The sequence below is a fragment of the Saimiri boliviensis genome, chromosome 8, assembly GCF_048565385.1.
Source record: "Saimiri boliviensis isolate mSaiBol1 chromosome 8, mSaiBol1.pri, whole genome shotgun sequence".
In the NCBI taxonomy this organism is placed as follows: Eukaryota; Metazoa; Chordata; class Mammalia; order Primates; family Cebidae; genus Saimiri; species Saimiri boliviensis.
In genome coordinates, this window is record NC_133456.1 from 76,281,834 (window position 1) to 76,301,209 (window position 19,376).

A 19,376-nucleotide genomic window follows, 5' to 3' on the forward strand; every position below is an offset into this window, starting at 1 on the left:
GATTATAGGGTGGCCTTGGGCTTGCTTTGATCTATCATCATCACAGAGTGGCTTTACATGAGTCTGGTGTTCTGCCGGAATTGTTTATGTACAACAGGAGAGACCTGCAGTGTGACTGTGAGGGCCGGGCCAGCTCCCGGGTGTCAGGCCTGCTATTCTCTTTCCCATCTTTTATATACACACTCTGATAGGCGAATACACATACATATACACATATAGTCAAAGGTTCATATATCTTATTTTCTCTTCTTAGGAACATTTAATCTTGCTTAATTAATCTACTATATATGATGGATATGCATATATGTATATCTCTAAAGACAGAATTCACTTTTATTGTAGAAACAAAAGGAAGCAAAAAAGGAAAATCACCTATACTGTAACTCTTTTCTGTTGAATTCAACATGCGTGAACAGCTGGGACCGGAAACAAATTGTTAGGTTAGACTGATTCTTAAATTAGTTAGTTGACTTTATTTTCAGCATTAAATAAGCAAAGCTTTATGTTATTTGACTAAAGTTATTACTTTTATGATTTGCAGCCCAGACTACCACTCCCCACAGAGCACTTAAAGAGATAATTTATTTCTATACCTAAAGATGAGAACTGAAACGATTCTCAGCTATGTGAGTGAGAAACAAAGATGGATAGAAAAAGATCAGAATAGAGGAGACTGTTGAATTCTTCCATTAATACATGCATAGCGCCCAGTACAAAATATACGGTCTTTCAAATGTTTGTAGAAGGCACGAGGATAGAGTTGTTCAACACATTTTTTTTTTTTTGCCCTTAAAGTCCTAAAACTGATGATGCAATGTCTATCAAAAATTAATGCACACAGAATAACTTTGCTCCTTTTATGAGCCAAGAGACCTGTCTTCATCCGACTCCAGCCTACCTTGATGTTTTACCCTATTTCTAGCCAATGCTCCCAGACTCACAAGCTCCCACTCCGTGGCTCTCGCCTTCCATCCTCCCATCCTCTTCTGGTACTTGCTTGCTTATTGCTTCCTGGGCATAAATAAGCTCTGCCTCTGGGTCTTCCTTCTTCACTTCCTTCTTCTCCACTTGGCCTGGGATGCATTTAGCTCCCTGTCAGACTAGAAATGGCCTCCCAACCTACTTCTATGCCTCCTTCAAACTGCACCCTTTCCTGAGAAACCGTTTCTAACACCACATCCCCAAGTTATGATTAGGTTCAGCCCTTTCCTAGCACAGCACTGACTAGCACACATTAGACCCCACCCCATCCACTGTAATCTCTTCAAGTCAGAGACTATATCTAATTACCTGTGTGCTCCTGAAACTTAGGACAAACCAAGAATAAAATAGGTCAGAGTAGATATATGTTGAACTATGAGTGAAAATTAAAGAAACGCAGCTGTGTTCGTTAGAACATACTCCTTGCCTTGTTTTTCCAGTGTTGGTAATGGGTTTGTCATCCTCATTCCACTGTATTGCGCTGGTTCTCTGACTTGTGCACCAGCACAACATTCTTTTGCATATGTTACTATCCTCTTCATCAGGTACTCTACAAACAGCTGCCAACCAGTAATCAGTGAAAACCATATTTTCTTACTCGACAGTGCAAAATCAGCACCAAGATTCACAAGGGGGTTACTAAGCACTGTCTTCTTGCAATACCTATAATATAGATATAGTTAAAGGATGTAGACAGAAACAAAAATAAGTAAGAAGTCCCTCTTGACAGGTTACATTGGCCTCATCAGAGGTGGGGAACAAATATTTATTCCATCTTAAAGCAACAAAGGTACATTATCATTGGGTTAATTTCTTTTCTTTTTCTTCTTTTTTTGAGACAGAGTCTCGCTCTATCACCAAGGCTGGAGTGCAGTGGCACGATCTCAGCTCACTGCAACCTCCACCTCCAGGGTTCAAGCAATTCTCTTGCCTCAGCCTCCTGAGTAGCTGGGACTATAGGAATGTGCCACCATGCATGGCTAATATATATATACATGTATGTGTGTGTGTGTGTGTGTGTGTATTATATATATATATGTATGTATGTATGCGTATATATATATATATATATATATGTATGTGTGTGTATATGTGTGTATGTATGTGTGTGTGTGTATATATATATTTAGTAGAGATGGGGTTTCACTGTGTTAACTAGTAGGATGGTCTCAATCTCCTGACCTCATGATCTGCCTGCCTCAGCCTCCCAAAGCGTTGGGATTACAGGCATGAGCCACCATGCCCAGCCATCACTGGGTTAATTTCGCACCAAATACCTGCAAGAGTTCTCTTCTAAACTTTTTTTTGAGACACAATCTGGCTCTGACGCCTAGGCTGGAATATAGTGGTACAATCTCAGTTCACTGCAACCTCTACCCCTTGGGTTTAACCCATCCTTCCTACCTCAGCCTCTCAAGTAGCTGGGAATACAGACACACACCACCATGCCTGGCTAGTTTTTTTATTTGTTTGTAGAGACAGGGTTTCACCATGTTGCCCAGGCTGGTCTCGAACTCCTGTAATCAAGTGACCTGCCCACCTGGGCTTCCCCAAGTGCTGAGATTACAGGCATGAGCCACCATGCATGCCAGACCTCTCCTAGACTTCTTGTGAACTATTATAGCAAACAATTTTTGCACATTTCTCGGAAATGTCTGTATCTAGATTTCTAGAAGTCTAACTTCCTTTTTTTGTCTTCAGATATTGGCTTAAGTCCAGTTATCATCCAGATGTTAGTAGGTAACTCTGCCCTCCAGGGAAGGTGCCACAGTCCTGGCCAACTATTTGAGCTAAGTCTTCATATGTGTTCATGTTGCTGAAAAAGGTTTATTTAGGCCAGTGCGGTGGTTCATGTCTGTAATCCCAGCACTTTGGGAGGCCGAGGTGGGCAGACTGCTCAAGCTCAGGAGTTTGAGACCAGCCTGAGCAACATGGTGAAACCTTGTCTCTGCTAAAAATACAAAAAAAAAAAAAAAAAAAAAAAAAAAATCTGAGTGTGGTGGTGGGTGCCTATAGTCCCAGCTAATTGGGAGGCTGAGGAGGAAGGATCATTCGAGCCCAGGAAGCAAAAGTTGCAGTGAGCCAAGATTGAACCCCTGCACTCCAGCCTGGGTGACACAAAAAAAGAAAAATAGGCTTATTTAATTTTTTATTTCTTAGCATTCTGGGCTCCTGTATCAGGTTTAAATTAATTAGTTCACTAGCCTTACAAAACTGAACATCTCACAAAGCCTCAGTTTCCCCTCTGTAATTGTGAATAATTATAGTGTCTATGTCATGGGTCTTTGTTAAAAGGAAATTAAACATTATAGCTGGCACAGAGCCAAAATTTCCTTCCCGTCCACCTTGGGGGTATAAGGTATTGCAGTGTAGGGAATATATACAGCATGGTTCTTAGTGGGAAGAAGGATGTAAAAGGAAACATTGCATCCTGCAAGACAAGAACTTGGTCAGCGAACCATGCTGATTAAACAGTTACTCTAGGCTAGATTCTGGGGATGGAAAGATTGAAACAACAACTGACAGTGATGGGCAGATATACCTGCAAACAAGCAATGACAACGCAATATTCCAAGTGCAGTGGCAGAGGTAGCCTCAGGTGGTGAAATCCTAACACTGCCTGGGGCTGTGAAAGAAGGCTCATGGGGAAGCTAATGCTTAAACCAAGCAAGACTGAAGGAAAAATGAAAACCAGTGGGGTAAGGTGTTTCCAGGGAGAGGGGACAGCAGAGTTTGAAGAGCGGTGGCGTAATTGCAGTAGCAGGATGGCACAGTGGTTGAGAACTCACGTTCTGGAGGCGCAGCAACCCTGGGATTCAACGTTAGCACTGAGACTTACTAACCAGGTCACTGAGAGCCAGCCAGTTTCTTACCTTCTCTAAGCCTCAGCTGAAAAATCGGGATAAAATAACACTGCCTCAAAGGGTTGTTTTCAGAATTCAGTGAGTCAATGCAGATAAAGTGCTCAGCACAGCACCTTATGCACAGTAAATAATTTTAAAGCCAACGTTTATGGAGCTCTTTCTTAACAAATGTTATTTTTCATAATTATCTGGAAATGAAGTGTGCCTGGCTAATGAGACTAAGCTTGATCCAGTAGCGGCAGGGAGCTCTGGAAGAGTCTAAGCAAGGGACTGTGCAGATGATACTGATAATTAGAAAATCACCCTGGGATGGCGGCAGGGTGGAGAGTGCATTGTAAGGGAAGGGGCTACAGGTATAAAGATTATTGAGGAGGCTACTAAGGCAAGAGACACTCAACGATTAGATTTGGCAGCAGCAGAGGGAAGGAAGGAAAGGAGACGGACCCCAGAGGTACTTAGGAAGAGCAACCAACAGGATGTGGGACATGGGGACCAATTATTGTGGGGTCGGGTAGGGCTGTGAAGGAGGATCAGGGGACAGTATCCAGGTTTCTGAGAAGTAAGAGAAGCGGGTTTGGATGGCAAAATGACAAATCCAGCTTTCGTCATGTTTCCTGTGATGGGAGCGCTCCGTGAACAGGCCGATTGGTCTGTGGGTCTCGAGCTCAGGGGAAATGCTTAGGGAAGCCATGAAGACCAGGAGTTCCTATAGGGTGAAAATGTTGGAAATGGTGAGTGAGTATGTTACTGAGGGAAATGAACAAAGTGAGATGAGGAGACCAGGATGGGTGAGGGAAAAGCTCCCACAAAGAATACTACAGTGAAGAGAGAAATGAAATAGCATAGGGAGGAGCTGGTACTGTTGTGGAATCTTCAAGGAGGAAGTGTAAGATGCAGCAGACACATCAGGTAAGGTGACCACACACAAGTGGCCAATGGCGTGGCAATGCAGTGTTCAGTGGCAGTTTCAGAAACATGAAAATGAGATGTCTTTGGATTGGGGAGTAAATAAAGAGGTGGGGATAAATGTGTCTACTCCTTCGAGAAACGTGAGCTTGAAAAAAAATTTCTTTTTAATGAAAGGGCAATAGTCCAAGGGGAATGTGGAGTCATAGAAGTGTCATTCTAGTTAACTATGGAAAAGACACTGGTATATTTATATACTGAGAAAATCAGCTGATAGAGAAGAAGTAGGATATGTTTATCTTTCGTCTTCCCAGACCCCATCTCTTTTCATCTGTTCTAGACCCCTTGTCCTCACTTCCATTTTCAGAGGCTCATCATCCCCTAACTCACAGTCCTCACCTCAGATGCCGCAGCTTTGCTACCCTCTGAGGCATGACCTCTCCCTTGAGAGGGCTGTTTATCCCTAGCCCCGTAAACCACAATTTCAGCAAGAAATGCTGCTGATGTCACTTCATCCCAATCCCATCCCTTTATGTTCCTTAAGATTCCCAGGGTTGGCCACGTTCTCTGGAGATCACTTGATCCCTGGCCTCCTTGACATTCATTTTCCCAGAAACCACCATGCGTCTGTAGTGGGGCAATGGCCCCGAGGGGCACACAGGCTGCACTGGCACCACTGAGCACCGTCTGCAGCTGACGAAAGTGAATCCGGAATCTCACAGGCCTGCTAATTCACAACCACTACGGTCTGATGCTCTTCTTGTACTCTTTTGCGGCACCCAATCAAATAAAGGCAGAGGTTCTTCCAGATTGCCTCATTCTTTGCTCTTACAGGTCCACAGAGAAATCGTATGAGCCATCAGGATTCCTTTGCCAGCGCTGGAGAAGAGTAAGCCAGCCTGAGGAGGCAGAGAGCAGGTGGGCACAAGTACTCAAAGCAGCCCCTCTCTGACAACACATCCCACCAAACACTCCCTCCCTGAACCTCACCTTCAGCTCTCAGGTCCCACTTGGGGCAGAGGCCCTGGAGGTGGGCTAAGAAAGACGAATGTCAGGGGACAATTAAGGGTGTGAATAGGAGAGTTTCTGTTTCTAATTCCAGACAATGATCAACACAGTGGCATCTGACCCCAGCTCAGGCGTCCCCAAACTTTTTACACAGGGGGCCAGTTCACTGTCCCTCAGACCGTTGGAGGGCCACCACATACTGTGCTCCTCTCACTGACCACCAATGAAAGAGGTGCCCCTTCCTGAAGTGAGGCGGGGGGACAGATAAATGACCTCACGGGGCCGCATGCGACCCGCGGGCTGTAGTTTGGGGATGCCTGCCCCAGCTCATGAGTCAAACTGCCTGCCTCACAGCTGTGCCTGCGGGAATGGGCACAGCAAAGGCATTTGCACTGATGGGGTGGTCTCATGGACTGGCCAGAGGGGAAGGTGCTGGGGGACAGGTGCTGTCTGCCTCCACTTGCTCACACCTCCCCTTGGGCGTGGCCTCTCCTGCATGGAGACACACAGCCCTGTTCTCACCTGGAAGATCCACATCTGCAGAGCTGCCTCATTTGCCCCTTCTCTCACCATCTCCAGGAACTAGTATCAAATTTGCCACAATGTGTTTTCCTACAGAATGGTAGAGGAGCGTCTCCCTGCATCGTGGGTACCTCGTTCTGCTGGGTCCTACCACATCTCCGCTGAGCACGGGAATGTATAAACACACTTTAAAACATGTGTCTGGGCTGGAGGCAGTGGCTCACATCTGTAATCCCAGCACTTTGGGAGGCCAAGGCGGGAGGATTGCTTGAGGTCAGGAGTTCAAGACCAGCCTGGCCAACGTGGTGAAACGCTGTTTCTACTAAAAATACAAATTATCAGCCCACTGCGGTGGCACACACCTATAGTCCCAGCTACTCAAGCTGAGAGAAGAGAATTGCTTGAACCCGGGAGGCTGAGGTTGCAAGTGAGCCAAGATCACGCCACTGCACAACAGTGGGGGCAACAGAGTAAGAACCCATCTCAAAAAAAAAAAAAAAATGTGTATGATTCCCGCTATGATCTGCTTCCTATCCCAGACCCAGTTGCCCAGATGCACTTACCATCTCCTCTACAAGCACCCGCCAAACCGAGACACACATACTGAGCTATCATCTTGCAATGAATTTTAATAGGTCCCCAAGCTGCCTTTTGGGGCACTGCTACTTTCAACGGAAAAAAAAAAAAGCCAGAAGTTGTGCCTCTGCTGAGATTCTTGCAGCCTCCTCACAGCTAAGTTTTGCCTGACTGGCACTCATCTCTGATGTCAGGGCATCATGCAGCCAAGCCTGCCGTGGCATGGACTTCCATGCTCAGGTCGGGATGGTGGATGGCTAATACAGGGCCTTCTAGAAGTATCTGCTGGCCTTAGTACACTTCACAGCCTTGATCACATTCTGCAGGATACCAAGGAAGTTTATGAGGAAGTGCTAGCAACATCACAAATCTAGGACTGACTTCCTGTGAGAGCACTACTAAGAAAAGCAGTCAGGGAATACCAACTGAGGAGCATCCGAAATTAAAACATTTTATGACCTTGCCCATCTCAAGAAATGCAGGCCCAGCCTAATACTCCATAAAGAAGGTGGCCTTGCTGAAGACATAGTGTTTATGCAATCTGTACTCCTGCTCCTGTTTTCACTTTTCTTTGTTCTCCGACTCCTTCTTAGCAATCCACCTTGGTTTCCAGTGCTTGTTCAACCTTCCATTTCCTTGACAACCTATTTTTAAACAAAATTTTCTGTCTCAAACTTGTACTTCTTCAAGACACAGCGATGCGCCAGAGTGGCAGCTCGTGCCCATAGTCCCAGCACTTTCGAAGGCCAAGGAGGACAGATACTTAAGCCCAGGAGCTCAATACCAACCTGGGCAACGTAGAGAAACCCCAACTCTACAAAGAATACGGTAATTCCAGGCACGTCGTGGTGCCCCTGTGGTCCCAGCTACTTGTGAGGCTGAGGTGAGGGATGACTTGATCCTGAGCATTCAAAGCTGTAGTGAGCTGCGATGGCTCTACGGCACTTCAGCCTGGGCAGCAGAATGAGATCATGTCTTAAAAAAAAAAAAAAAAAAAAAAAAAAAAACCACAGCTGTAGCATTTATAGTATCCGAACCCAAGAAAAGGACTGTAAGCAATTGACAGTTGGCAATTGGCACCCCATTCCTATGGTCTACTTTCCCAGACCCAGTTGACCAGACCCACTTTCTTTTTGTTTTTTTCTCAGTCTTGCTCTGTCACCCAGGCTGGAGTGCAGTGGCACAATCTTGGCTCACTGCAACCTCCACCTCCTGGGTTCAAGCAATTCTTCTGCCTCCCAGGTAGCCGAGACCACAGGTATGTGCCAACACGCTGAGCTAATTTTTGTATTTTTAGTAGAGACAAGTTTCACCATGTTGGTCAGGCTGTTCTCAAACGCTTGACCTCGTGATCCTCCCGCCTCAGCCTCCCAAAGTGCTGGGATTACAGGTGTGACCCACTGCACCCAGCTCAAACCCACTTTCTATATCTTCGAGGAAATAAGATAAGACAACACTAGGACCTGCAGATTCTACTCAACTGAGAGCTAGGAGCACAGAGGTCATCTGTTTACGGTATTTAACTACCTTTACTATACCACACCTCACTTTTACCTGCCCCTAGAAGGCTTCATGCTGCACCTTTAAACCTGTGCCCACCTCTTAATAGTATAAGACCACATACATTTAAGTGGGAATTTCAAGCTCTGGACCAAAGTTCAGCAACAGAAATTTCTGTAATGATGTTCTATATCTGTACATTGCAATATGTTAGCCGCTAACCACATATGGGTACTGTGCATTAGATATGTGGCTGGTGCGACTGAGGAACTGAATTTTAACGTTGTTTCATTTTAATCAAATTGAAATAGCCATATATGGCTAGTGGCCAACATATTGGACAGTGCAAATCCAGACAATTCCAGTCAAGCAGCCCCTAGCCCCAGAGTAAAAAAGCTGTTTCAGAACGGTGGGAGCAGGCTCTCCAGGAGAAGACCAGGTACCTCATTCCTAAGCGTTGAACGGGTCCACTGCCCCCTCGAAAAGGAAGCAAGGCAGGATGGGCAGGGGCAGCTGAACGTGAGTTTAAGGATGAAGCAGGGTTAAGACAGAATGTAATGGGGTCATAATGGGGGATGATAGACGGAAACGAAGCAAAAGAAGAGGTAGAGTTGGAGGTGGAAGAGGGAAAGGAAGCAGGTCCCTCCCTGTTGACTCAGTACTGGCACCAATCCTGGCAAGTCCTAAAACCGTTATTACATGCACCCTTTTCCTCTTCCCCCATTATTGTCAAATCCAATGAAAGAATCATTACATATCTTCTCATGCAATCTCCTCATTCTGCAGATGAATAAACTGAGGCCCAGAGAGGTGACTGGCTTGTCCAGTCCTATGTGAAATCTGTAGCAGGATCGAGACCAGCCTGTGTCCTCCCCACTCTGAACGCCATGTGCCCTCTCCCACCCCGAACCAGCTCCACTAAAGGAAGGCAGAGCTGCGGAAGGAGAACTGCAGGTAGCCGACGAGCAGGCAGAGAGAGGCCCAGAAGAGGCACCAGCGAAGAGACAAGAAGTTGTAGCCGGATCCCGCCGGGGCCCTCGGCCTGGAGGCTTCCGAGAGGGTGTCGGTGATCGCCTCCTCCTCCAGCAGCTTCTCGCTGGGCTTCCAGTGCGCGATGCCCTCCTGGCAGGCCTCGCAGAACTCTGCACGATGCGGCCCGCTGTCCGGGCGGCTGGCCACGTGGATGCGGTAGTGGCCGCCATCCTCGCCGTAGCACTGCTCGCGCAGGCTGGTGATGAGGTTGTCCACCAGGCCCTCGATGTTCTCCTCCAGCATGCTGGACTCGTCCAGCCGCGCCGTGCCGCACTCATAGCACAGCTGCTTGAAGACGCGCATACGCACCGAGCCCATCCGCTGGGCTTGGTCCAGATGCATATGGAAGAGGATGACCACGTGGGCAGACTGCCAGGTGTGCCAGCACCAGGAGCAGTGGAACCTGCCGGGAGGAGGAGGTGCAGAAGGTGGGCATCCCAGCCACAGCCTGCCCTGAGGAGCTCTGGGGGCGGGGCGGGAAGGGCCTGTGAGCCCTTGCTTAGAGATGGAGGCAGAGTGTTTACTGAGCTGTGGATTCATTAGCACTCCAAGGTCGGCCTGCTATTGCCTCCTCCTGGTGAGCACCCCTGGGACCCGAGTAGCATCCTCAGGAGCCAGTGCCAGAGCCATCTGGCAGCCAGCAGTGCTCTATAGCTTGCCTCCTGCAGTCTCAGCTGCCCCCAAGCCCAATGCACTCAGGGTTGGCACCTGGGCACTGTGTAGGATCATTCCCCTGTCTCGGCTTCATTGCTCATCTGTGAAACGCAGTGTGTTGGTGTCCAATAAGAGTCCTTCTGCCGGGCACGGTGGCTCACGCCGGCAATCCCAGCACTTTGGGAGGCCAAGGTGGGTGGATCACGAGGTCAGGAGTTTGAGACCAGCCTGGCCAACACAGTGAAACACAGTTTCTACTAAAAATACAAAAATTAGCCAGATGTGGTGGCACGTGCCTGTGCTCCAAGCTACTAAGGATGCTGAGGTAGGAGAATCACTTGAACCTGGGAGGTGGAGGTTGCAGTGAGCCAAGATTATGCCACTGTACTCCAGCCTGGGCAACAGAGTGAGACTCCACCTAAAAAAAAAAAAAAAAAAAAAAAAAAAAAAAAAAAGTCCTTTCTCTGTGACCTCCTGTGATTCTGATAAGGATGACCTGCACCATCTAACCTGTGCATCTTGCTTACTCTGGGGAGAAGAGATGCCTCTAGCAGTGCCAAGCACAGACTCTGGAACACTGTAGGTCCTCAGTAAACCACTGAGAATGGTGGGATGGACAGACAGGTAGATGAACTGGCTTTGGGAGGAACCACCGTTTAGTTGCTACATCTTCACAAAGAACACTCCCCAGACTCTTGACAAGTCATCTCTAGATTTCAATCTAGCCGTGCAGTGGGGCCAGGAAAAGTGGGTACTCATCCCCATTGCCACTCCTCACACACACACACACGCACACACGCACACACTCACATGCACACACACGCACACATGCACACACATGTGCATACACACATGCACACATACACACATGTACACACATACATACTTTCTCTTTCTCTCTCTCTCTCTCTCTCTTTCTCTCTCTCTCTCTTACATGCACACAGGCCACTTGGCCTAACCTGGGCTTTCTAGAGTCCCAGCCTCAGGAAGTGTGGAGGGTGGTAGCTTGGGGCTCATCTAAGCAAGCCCCACTCACTCCACCCCCAGTATCGCTTACACACCTCCAGTGACCCAGCACTCCTTACCTCCAGGGCAGCTCTTTCCATCCCTGAGATGAGCCTCTTCCAGGCCTCTGTTATAGAGGCTTCACAGGCAGTCCGGTGTCCACTGGGCTGGCCCCGCCCTCATCCCTGGCCCTGCCTGGATCCATTGTTTGATGGCTTTGAAGGACTTCCGACGAGAAACTCAAGTCAATCCGACAGACACCACTCAACACCTACCATATGCTAAGCACCACTCAACCCAGGATGTGGGATAGAGATGAGGCCAAGACAGTCCCTGAGACCCCTGAGAGTCTGATCACACGAGGACAGAACAGTACCCAGAATGGCCCAAGGTGGTAGGGCTGGCAGGCCAGAGGAACCTAATTGGAACTGAGCCAGTGGAGGCTCCTCTGCCCCCAGTGCTGGGCGAGAGCTGCGGGGCATCTGCTGGTTCAGAGACAGAGTCAGCCTGTGCACAAATAAGCTCACAGGCAGCGGTTCTTCAGCCCTTTGTGAGGCCACCTGGGAGCCACAGGTCACCAGCCAGGAGTAAGAGAAGCTGACCCCGAGGCAAGAGGAGACATGAGCTTGTGGAGCTCAGCTCCTAAACTCCAGACTCTGGGCACTCAAGTCTCCAGGCCTCTGCACCCCTCCTGCCAGGCAGTTCAAATGCTTTGTTTTTGGTCTCTTCTACACCTTTTTACATCGAGCCAACCCAGAGTTGCTTCCCCTTTCTTGAAGCCAGGCCTCACATCTTAAATTCTAAAAATATCAGATCTGAGGGCAGGAAAGCTTAAGGAACATCTAGTCAGCCCATTATTTCACTGAGAAGAGACTGAGGCACAGAGAGTAAGAGAGGCATCCATGTACACACAGCTAGTCAGAGGTAGAGCCAGCGCCCAGCACATAACAGGTACCCAACAGATGCTTCCTGAGTTGAGGAATTGACCTGAATCAGCCAACCTCTGCCTTTCTCTCTTTGGTTCACAAGACAGGTTTACCCCAAGAATTGCAGGTCTTAGGGCAAGAGTACAAATGTAAGCTCCCTGCCCACATCTTGCCTCCTCTGTTCCCACCTTCAGCATCGTTCTGCACCATGAGAAGCTTCACACACATACACGTGTGAGCAGCCCAGCCTTTGTGTCCATGTTCTGGCTATATCTCCAGAGCACAGCCACCTATTGGCCTCTCTTGAATCCGAAGACATAGGGAAAAGGTCTGCACAGACCCTGCAGATGGACTTGAGGTAGTCTAGCCAGGTATTTCTGTAGTCCCCGTCCCAAATCATGATCTAAAAGGAGGAAAGGCATGTGGACTTTAGATGGCCTTTTCCGCTTTGCCTCAAGGACTCTTTGCACTGTGTTAGATGTGCAACTCTAACAAAGAGTGAGACCTTGGGTTCTAAGTCCCTAAACAAAGTTTTGCTCAAAGTTAAATCTTTTTATCACAGGTACATAGATAATAGAGCTAGAATGGATTTGATCAATTATCTAAGACTAACCCCTACATTTTGTAAATATAGAAACTGAGAACCAGAAAGGGAAAGGGACTGGCCAAGTTTACAGGGCTAGTTAGCCAGTTTGTAGCACATAGAAGGTGGTAAGTAAATGTTTCTGTATTCAGATTAAATTGGATTAATTCACTAAACAGATCTAGGACCAGAGCATAGCTGTACCCCCCAATACTCAACAACTCCTAGAATAAGGCTTTCTCCAATGGACTTCATAGCCTCCATCCTTCAGTTCCAACTCATTCTTTAAATGTCAGAGATTGCAGGGACATAGGAGATACTACAGTTCTTCATTTAATGTGGACAACTAAGACCCAAAGATGGAACATAGCTTGCCCAGGATCACCCAGGGAGTTAGTGGTATGGCTAGGATTAAAACCAAGATCTCTGTGACTCAGCTGACTATTTTTTGTCTGTTTCCTTATCTGAGCTGACACCAGAATGAGCCTGCCCCCAGAACTGGGCTCTGTCTCTCCTTTGAAAGTACCCCACAGCTGTGACCCAGGGACTGCATGCAAGGCCCCTCACCACTGGGCGTCTCACCTGCCTGAGGCGTGCTGCTCCAGGTACTGCTTCCAGCCAGGGGCCAGCTCATTGGGCTTGAGGTTGGGGTCGATGATGAGCTCCCAGCTGTCGGCTGGCTTTGCCACCTCCATCTTCTCATAGAAGACTTTCTTCCATTCACAAGTGGTCAGACTGGTACACATGGTCCTGCTGGTAGAGGTGGCAGTTAGAGCTCAGCCTTAGTGAAAACAGAGAAAGAGCACAGGTAGGTGCAGGACAATTCAGTCTCTGTAGTCTGAGAATCCTCACCGGCAGGACTGGGAGGAAACAGGACCCAGCTCCCTCCTTTGTTACCCTGGATGCTGTTTCCATGGTAGCCAGGCAAGGTGCCAAGAGCAAGGGCTGGGGAGAAGGGAAGCCCCAAGGGGGAGTTTCAGGGCCCTGAGCTAGTCCTCAGAGGCAGCGCTGGCTAGGACTGAGTGGAGCAAGCAGGGTGGGAGATCCAACCCCAGACCACATTCACCTGGTTTCCAGAGGTCTCCAGGAGGCGAGGACTTATTTAGTGGCCCTGCTTCACCCAACTGCTCTTCTAGCATTTTCCACATCATGTGCTATGGTAACTACAACGCCCTAGGAAGTCAAGGAGAAACAAGGGACAGGGAAAGGCAGAGTCTGCTGCTTCCATGCCCCCTGATGTGCTGTGACCATCACTTTCCATGTGCTTAGCACAAACTGCTTGGCCTGTGTGTTGCCCAAGGCAGATCAGATCAGGAAGCTGAAGTTGATGAAACCCCTAAGTGGCTCATCCAAGGTTCAGATCTAGGCCTTCTGAAACCAAGCTCATTTGTTCATTTTATTATAGTACTGTTGTGCTCCTAATAGGGGATTGAATGAGAAGTAACCTCCCTTTGCCCAGGGAAATCTCAGACCAGTTGGTGAGCTCGTGAGCTAGAATGTAATTTCATATGCCATGGAAAACATAGTCATAACATTTCAGATCCATAGGGTCATAGAACTGCTAGAGCTCACATTCAGTTCCTGGTCCCAAGCCAGGCTATGGCAGCTGTTGGAAGAATGAGTTTGTTCTGTGCTGCAGGCTCCTGCTGCCTCCGCTGCTGCTGAGCTGGAACAAGAGAGCATCCACATCTCTGTGACTCCCAACTTAAATTCTTTAGAGGCTAGAGGGGAATTTGCCTTCAAATTTGGTAATCCAGGTGAAGATATGTTCAACTAAAGGGAGGCAGCCTTGAGCATAGAAAAGCCCAAACATGTGGCTGCTTACCTTTGCTCTGGTCCAACTTCCAGCTGTAATCATCTTATGATTCTTTAACCTGGAAATCAGGATCCCTAGAAATGCGGAAGTCCAACAGTGAAGAATATCAAGAATTGAAACAGGTTACCGAGAACCAGAAGCTCTTGGTGTTGAGTTTCCAAGTGGTTTTCAGGAAGGGGGAGGTGAGGGACAATGTCACTGGATCCTCTCTTGAAATGAAAGAGTAACTCTAGTGGCTTTGTGATAAAGACCTCAGAAAGGACGCAATTGTCTTAGAACCATTGACTGATTTATAAATAAAAAAATCTGATTTATTTCTTGAGCTCTTCATTTCTTAACCAAAATTTCTTGACATTGCATTGAGACAGCTGAGGCCTAGAAATGGAAAATTACTTGCCCAAGTCCCAGGACTGGGTAGCTCAAACCTCACTGGGGATTCCCTCAGAAGCCAGTTACAGGACCAGGTAAGACAGAGGGACCCATGAATTCCCAGGAATTGAATGAAACTGACATGAGCTTATAGCCCAGCTTAGACCCTCATGCCAGGAATGAACCTCTGAGAAACATTATACACACCCTTGTTCCCAGAAGGGATGCCAATAAAGGAAAAACAAAAAGAGGGTAAGAATCGTCAGAGCTTACCTGTTTTTTTTTTTTTCTCAAATGATGCAATCCCCTTAGGCCTAGTATCAGGTTTAAGTTAGCATAGGAGCTCTCTAAGCAGAGACTAATGTAATTCATCTTTCTGTATAACAGCACTGTTCTTGCTCTTCATACAATCAGTGAGGACAATTACTACTTCAGTTTTCTGTGAACGGAACTATTTTGTTCCAGAACCCACGATTTAAGAGCTCACCAATGTATAAATGTGTACAGCTGTGACCCCACCACACTCTGGCAGCTTCATTAGACATATTTTATCTAGGTAGTATTTTTTCAAATAAAGAAATTGTTATTTATTTATAAAATAAAATGCTGTGCACCTGCATTCTGCAAACAAATCAGCAAGAGGGAGGGGATGGATAAAAGAATCACTTCTCCCCTTCAATTTGGAATCCAGATAGTGAATAGCTTTGTGAAAAGTTTATTATCAAAATTTTACTTATTAGATTAATGTAAGAAGTGCCAGTGTGGAGCTTAAAATGACAAAAGTAATGAAGAGTTGAAAGGGTGCGTACATCAAAATCACCTGCGGACTTTTGAAAACTATATATGCCTCTGCCTCGGAGATTTCAATAGATGTTCTTGAGGAGACAAATTTGCTCTCCACCTACTCTAGTCCTGGGAAGGATCCCATCCATTGCCAGCCATTGTTACTGAGGAGAATATGTTGTCCCACAGGCTACTGGAGGCCAAAAAAAGAAGATTAAGTAAAATGAGATAGTGGTTTATGTCTTTACCAGGAAATAGATCCAGGGCAAATGCAAGCTCTGCCCTGTCTTCTCCTGTCTCTACAGAATTCAAAGAACCATAGACGATGCTCTATGGTGAATCCAAGATCCTCTGGGAAATATTTTCAAGAGATATTAGGAAGGCCTCTCCATCCCGAGGTTGTAGCACGTGGCAACAGCAGGGTCCAGGACACTCTTTGGGAGGGAGCTTATCTCTGAATCTCCAGGGCGGTCACACAGTTAGAGCAGTTCGTGGCACACATAGCGGAGAAACAACATCCCAGGAAGATTTCACGCTGCCTTTTTATTAGTTGGCAGCAACTGGAGCAACTGCAGACAGGTGACATTGTGTTTCTGCTGGTGTCCAAGGGTCCAAATTCTATATGCCCTGCTTCCCAGCACTCCAAAGGCTCTGGAGTCTGTGTTAAGAGTGGCCATATCTGCTTATCCTTTTTTCAGGGCCTCATCATTCCAGGTAGAGATTTGGTGAAGAATTATCACCGTATGTATGGGATGTAAATAAATACAAAGACTGAGATGGAAATAGGGTGTGTCCCATGCAAGGGAGAAAAAAAGACAGATGGAGGTTGAGTTAGGAAGGAAGAAGATAGAAGGTCTGGGCACTCTTTCAGTAGGCACAGCCCATGATCCTTCTGTCCAAGAGGCTGAGGGCCTTCTTCGGAGTTCCTTAGCTATACCCAGAGAACCTGCTTGTTTCTGTTGAGCTGAGGCTCAACACACAGAAAAGTAGCCGTGACTCCTCTATGGGACACACTCAGCCATCAAGGCAAGGCGAAAAGGGAACATTGAATAGATTATGCCAGCTTTTAAAGCATTTATTCTAAAATGGCAGTGCTGGGGTCAATATCCTGGGCAGACTTTTTAAAAAAATATATGTATCTTTCCTTTTAAACCTGCATTTACCCAGTAGAATGTTTCTAGTTTCAGGGCTTTCCAGGAGACACCATTTCACACAAGGAAGGTGAATTCATTCAGGCTGAGTCCCTTCCTGAGGCAAGTCTTTCACTATAAACAGTACAAATTTTACCTTGAGTATCTATGTTTAGGAACCAGGTCACCTTCCAAAGACTGATGGGGATCCCTTGACGAGCAGTCAGAAAGGCTGTTTGTCCCCGACACTTAGCTCAGTTAATTTCCTTGGAGACTTCCCATATCCAGAATTGGCCTATACTGCAATTGATATGGGAGTGAGGAGGGAAAGGACTGATACACTTATTAGTATTGTATTTACCCTTAAGGCTGGATGCTGTATTTATTTTTTTTCTTATCCTAAATTTAAGAAAAAAGTGTTCAGGTGCATAAAATTGGACAAACATTACATAAATAGGCAGTTAAAAGTCCCCAGTAAAGATTTAAACAGACCACTTAGCTCTAACATTGGAAGCAAAGATACAGTCAACAGGAGTCACAGGCTCAAAATGATTAGGCTTTGTTTAGAGTTAAGTTAAATATGCTAGAAACACTTCAATTTCTTTCCCCAGTTATCAAACACTTAGAGAGAGCAGATCTACTTACTATAAAAATGCTTTCTCACCCCTAAGAATAAGGCAGGTAGGTTTTTATATTAAAACAAAGCAAATGACATACAGATCTTACAACTTTTCTCTTTATATATCTGAGTAAATTTGAGCTTTCTTGATATATGCTTATATACACCATAGTTAAAAACCTACGTTTCTTGAAAAGTCCCAAGGTAAATGTAAGTAAAGCTTGGGAAAAGAGAATTCTACAAGAAAACCCACTGACAAGAATAAAAAGAATTTTAAAAGAGAAACATCCATTGTTAGTGAAACAAGAAAACGGCCACAACTACAAGCCAGAACATCTAACAGTTAAATTTGCATATACAGTGGGAGCACATGAAGAGGCGATGCATGCCTCACTTCATCCAGACAGAGTGAACATTTCTTTTCTTTTTTTTCCCCTTGGGATAGAGTCTCACTGTGTCACCCAGGCTGGAGTGCAATGGTGCAATCTCAGCTCACTGCAATCTCCGCCTCCAGAGTTGAAGCGATTCTCCTGCCTCAGGCTCCTGAGTAGCTGGGATCACACAGCCACGCACCACCACACATAGATAATTTTGGTATTTTTAGTAGAGACCGGATTTCACCATGTTGGTCAGGCTGGTCTTGAACTCCTGACCCTGTGATCCACCCAACTCAGCCTTCCCAAGTGCTGGGATTATAGGAGTGAGCCACCGCTCCCGGCCAGAGTGAATATTTCTTTAAACATGATCCAACCCAGTAGCAATGAGCATATCTACCAAACACATCTGGGTTTCTAATATCATTCTCCAATTAAAATAACAACAATGAAAAACTAGGTCTTCTTGGAAAAATTATATGAAAACTCATTCAGTCTCTTTCTCTCTCTCTCTCTCTTTTTTTTTTAGACAGAGTTTTGCTTTTGTTGCCCAGGCTGGAGTGCAATGGCGTGATCTCAGCTCATTGTAACATCAATCTCCCGAGTTCAAACCCTTCTCCTGCCTCAGCCTCCTGAGTAGCTGGGATTATAGGCATGGGCCACCACACCCAGCTAATTTTGTATTTTTTGTAGAGACGGGGTTTCTCCATGTTGGTCAGGCTGGTCCCAAACTCCCAACCTCAGGTAATCCACCCACCTCAGCCTCCCAAAGTGCTGGGATTACAGGTATGAGTCACCACTCCCAGCCCAGGATCATTTATTTTTACGTCTGGAGGTTGATGCTATCTAGGAGCTGGGACCACAGCTAGGGCAATGGGCAAAACCATCTACACATGGGCTTTCTGTGGAGCCTGGGCTTCCCTACAGGATGCTGGCTGAGTTCCAAAGGCTGGTGTCGCAAGAGAATCAGGCAGAAGTTGTGCCTCCTTTTACAGGCTACCCTAGAAAGTCACAAAGCAACACTTTCACCATTGCCCAGATTCAAGGTAAAGGAGCACAGACCCCAAAGAAGAAAGGTCAAAGCTATGTTGTAAGAAGAAGATGCAAGTTGGGAGATACTGCTGTGATTGTCTTTGGAAAACATGCATTCTCACAGAAGGTAGGGAAGTCAATAAGACTTCCAGAAGGAGTGGTATGTAAATAAATCCTTACAGGATGAGCAACTGACAGCTAAACAGAAAAAAAAAAAAAAAAAAAGGAGATAAATTATTTACCCTAACCACGGGAAAGCACAGGCAAAGATTTAGAAAATGGGCCGGGCCCAGTGGCTCACACCTGTAATCCCAGCACTTTGGGAGGCTGAGGTGGGTGGATCACGAGGTCAAGAGATCGAGACCATCCTGGTCAACATGGTGAAACCCCATCTCTACTAAAAATACAAAACATTAGCTGGGCATGGTGGCGCGTGCCTGTAATTCCAGCTACTCAGGAGGCTGAGGCAGGAGAATTGCCTGAACTCAGGAGGCGTAGGTTGCGGTGAGCCGAGATCGCGCCATTGCACTCCAGCCTGGGTAACAAGAGTGAAACTCCATCTCAAAAAAAAAAAAAAAAAAAAAAAAAAGAAGATTTAGAAAATGAAATGATATGGAATCATGTTGAAACTTCTATCATTTAAGGCATCTGGTTTACCCAGAAGAGTGATGAAGTTGAGGCCAGAGAGATGTGTGG

The 19,376-nt window shown here is 46.5% G+C and overlaps 1 protein-coding gene and 1 long non-coding RNA gene across 2 annotated transcripts in view; one reads left to right on the forward strand and one right to left on the reverse strand.

Annotated features, from left to right (window-relative positions):
- Nucleotides 1-9,033: 9,033 nt before the first annotated feature.
- On the reverse strand, nt 9,034-13,734 carry RTP2 (receptor transporter protein 2). Its single transcript, XM_003927004.2, has 2 exons — nt 13,140-13,734; nt 9,034-9,792 (listed from the first exon to the last, which is right to left on the reverse strand). The coding sequence occupies exons 1-2, from the start codon at nt 13,301-13,303 to the stop codon at nt 9,276-9,278; spliced, it is 681 nt and encodes a 226-aa protein (XP_003927053.2). The 5' UTR covers nt 13,304-13,734; the 3' UTR covers nt 9,034-9,275.
- The window catches only part of LOC104651209 (uncharacterized), a 30,902-nt gene continuing 25,068 nt past the window's right edge, over nt 13,543-19,376 (forward strand). The window contains exon 1 of the long non-coding RNA XR_744717.2: nt 13,543-13,716. This is a non-coding gene — a long non-coding RNA (uncharacterized LOC104651209). The remainder of the gene's footprint in view (nt 13,717-19,376) is intronic.